The following is a 3,087-nucleotide window of genomic DNA, read 5'->3' on the forward strand; positions in this document are numbered from 1 at the left end:
ACACTGGCCCACTCTGCCAGGACCCAGGGGTATTGTTCTGTTACACTGGCCCACTCTGCCAGGATCCAGGGGTATTGTTCTGTTACACTGGCCCACTCTGCCAGGACCCAGGGGTATTGTTCTGTTACACTGGCCCACTCTGCCAGGACCCAGGGGTATTGTTCTGTTATACTGGCCCACTCTGCCAGGACCCAGGGATATTGTTCTGTGGCAAACGCTCCATTCTGCTGGGGTGCCGGGGAGGGAGGGAGGGGAGGGGGGGGGGGAGGGGAGGGGGGGGGGGTACAGTCTGTAGATGTAGAGTTTCTGAAGGTGAAGCCAGAGAGAAGGTACAGGAGTAGTGTTGAGGATGCAGAGTCAGACTCTGTGTGAGCGGAGGACTCGTTGTGATGCAGAGTCAGACTCTGTGTGTGGAGGACTCGTTGTGATGCAGAGTCAGACTCTGTGTGAGCGGAGGACTCGTTGTGATGCAGAGCGGTACTGGACACCGGCGTGGCCCAGGGAGGAGGGCAGGCCTGGTGGCTGTAGGAACCTCCCATGGTTCTGATGGTTCTTGTGTGGTTGTGTGGTTTCTGGTCCAGAAGAGGTCCTGTTGGTCCTGCTGCTGTAGAGGGGTGATACGTACCATAATATCTCACACCTGGGATACAGTATGACAGAACTGCCTGTATCCATGGCCGTCTCCATGGCCGTAATCTCTGGGGCCTGATTGGTCGGGTTCAGCTATGGAGGCAGTGGAGCTGAGCAGTTTGCCTTTTCAATGGTCGCTGAGGAGGGGGGGTGAGGAGGGGTGAGGAGGGGGGGGGGGGGGGGGGGGGTGAGGAGGGGGGGTGAGGAGGGAGGGGAGGGGGTTGAGGAGGGGGGGGGGGGGTGAGGAGGGAGGGGAGGGGGTTGAGGAGGGGGGGGGTGAGGAGGGAGGGGAAGGGGTTGAGGAGGGGGGGGGGTTGAGGAGGGAGGGGAGGGGGTTGAGGAGGGGGGGGGGTGAGGAGGGAGGGGAGGGGGTTGAGGAGGGGGGGGTGAGGAGGGAGGGGAGGGGGTTGAGGAGGGGGGGGGTGAGGAGGGAGGGGAGGGGGTTGAGGAGGGAGGGGGGGTGAGGGGGGGTGAGGAGGGAGGGGAGGGGGTTGAGGAGGGAGGGGGGGTGAGGGGGGGTGAGGCGGGAGGGGAGGGGGTTGAGGAGGGAGGGGGGGTGAGGGGGGGTGAGGAGGGAGGGGAGGGGGTTGAGGAGGGAGGGGGGGGGTGAGGGGGGGTGAGGAGGGAGGGGAGGTGAGGGGGAGGGTTTGACAACACTAAAATCATCAGTCTCTCTCTGATCATCCAAGCTTCGGCTCCATCAATGCTCCTCGGAACCAGAGTTTCTAGAGTTCTAAAGGGTTAAAACATGCTGGCAGGAGAGAGCAGTCTGGAAGAGGGGTGTGGGAGGGGGAGGGGGAGGGGGCAGGGGGAAGAGGGGGAGAGTGGACATTTTGCTGTCGTTGTCAAGAAAAAAGGGAAATGGCGTCTTCTCTTCCTACCCTTTTTAATGGTCCCTTTTCAAGGCCGACCAATCAGAACAAAGACATAGTCACACATACACACACACACACACTCCGATGATAAGACTGAAAAAATAAAGAAATAATTATACAATATACACAAGAGTGGTCCTTAAAACAGGCAAGATACATGCAGTCTCTGTACTGTGCAGTGTCCCCGTGTCCGGGGGGGGGTCTTGTTCTATCCTGCGAACTAGCCGAGGGCTAGGAAGGGGGTCGTGGGGGTTTGTAAGAGTCAGGGTGGATGGAGAGGTTGGTGGGGGGGGGGGGGGGGGCTAGGGAGAGGGGGGGGGGTCGCTGCTGTCCTATCATGCTTTGCTGCACTTCCCCTTCTTCTCTTTGCGCTGGAACTTCCTCAGCCGCCGCGTCCAAACGTCCCTCCACTGGATCACCAGGCTGTTCTTGTCTGCCAGCAGGCCCAGCCGCTCAGCCCCGGCGGCGGCCCCGGCCGCTACTCCAGCCCCAGGCCCCGCTCCGGGCCCAGCCCCCGGCCCCGGCCCCCCAGGGCCCACCTCGCTGCTCCCCATCACCAGGAAGCGCTTGCTCATCTGGATTTTGGGACACTTGCACGCCAGGTCCTTCATGTGGATCCACAGGATGTTGTCACCACGCTTCAGTGGCTCGCCGCGGCTCTTATAGACGGAGGCCACGTTGACGGAGAACTTGGCCCAGTCGCCAACCGTCTCCATGTCCAGCACGTTCACCTGCACCGCTGGGGAGACGGGGGGACCAGTCAATTCAACTGAACTTTATTGTCCCCAAAGGATGAGACAATGCAAGACTTACTCTCATGATATGATAGTGGTTGTGTACTGTAAAACAAGGTGGTGCTAGTGATCTTTTAGTTAATTCTGAAATAATATCTATGATTACCAATGATGAAATCCAATTACCAGTCAGCAGACAAATGTGGGCCAGATCTGGTCTTGTGGCTGAGTGCCGGAAACGACAAGTATTATATGGGACAGACTTGGTCCAAATAAGTTGGCAATTTGCTGTGGGTCAGCTCTGGTATGTGGGATGGCCTTTTCATGGTAAAGGTAAGGCTCGGGAATGGCAGCCAATGGGCCACATCTGGAGAAATCTAGAAAACAGACTTGGGCCAGATCTGGGCCGTCATTACTCTGCTGACAGGGTGACTGCTACTTTTTTTTCTGTTCTAATGCACGTGTTTCACTTCCAATTGTCACTATAATCATGAAACATTTTAGATAAACAGGCTGTGTGTGTGTGTGTGTGTGTGTGTGTGTGTGTGTGTGTGTGTGTGTGTGTGTGTGTGTGTGTGTGTGTGTGTGTGTGTGGGGGTCCATTGCTCAGTGTCTCACCATAGTCCTTCTTGCAGTACTTCTTCATGTTGATCTTCAGGTTGCCTTTCACTGGTTTGCAGTAGGACTCACAGTCGGCTGTGGAGAGATGACAGGAGGCTAGTTACACACCAGGGGAGGCTGGCCAAGGTAGAAATCGGAGGATGGGATCATTGTAATGCATGGAATGGAATGAGGAACGGTATCAAACACGTGTGGGTCTGCTTCTGGCGACAGCTGCTGTGGTAGAA

At 57.2% G+C, this 3,087-nt stretch overlaps 1 protein-coding gene across 1 annotated transcript in view; it reads right to left on the minus strand.

The window, feature by feature from the left end:
- Window positions 1-1,840: 1,840 nt before the first annotated feature.
- Window positions 1,841-3,087, minus strand: part of LOC310824715 (netrin-3-like) — a gene marked incomplete at both ends in the record, with an annotated part of 8,278 nt that continues 7,031 nt past the window's right edge. The window contains 2 exons of the mRNA XM_083697976.1: window positions 1,841-2,244; window positions 2,858-2,935. Coding sequence (XP_083554102.1) covers window positions 1,841-2,244; window positions 2,858-2,935 — 482 coding nt within the window. The remainder of the gene's footprint in view (window positions 2,245-2,857; window positions 2,936-3,087) is intronic.

Source organism: Argentina silus, assembly GCF_951799395.1.
Source record: "Argentina silus genome assembly, contig: scaffold_354, whole genome shotgun sequence".
NCBI classification, from domain to species: domain Eukaryota; kingdom Metazoa; phylum Chordata; class Actinopteri; order Argentiniformes; family Argentinidae; genus Argentina; species Argentina silus.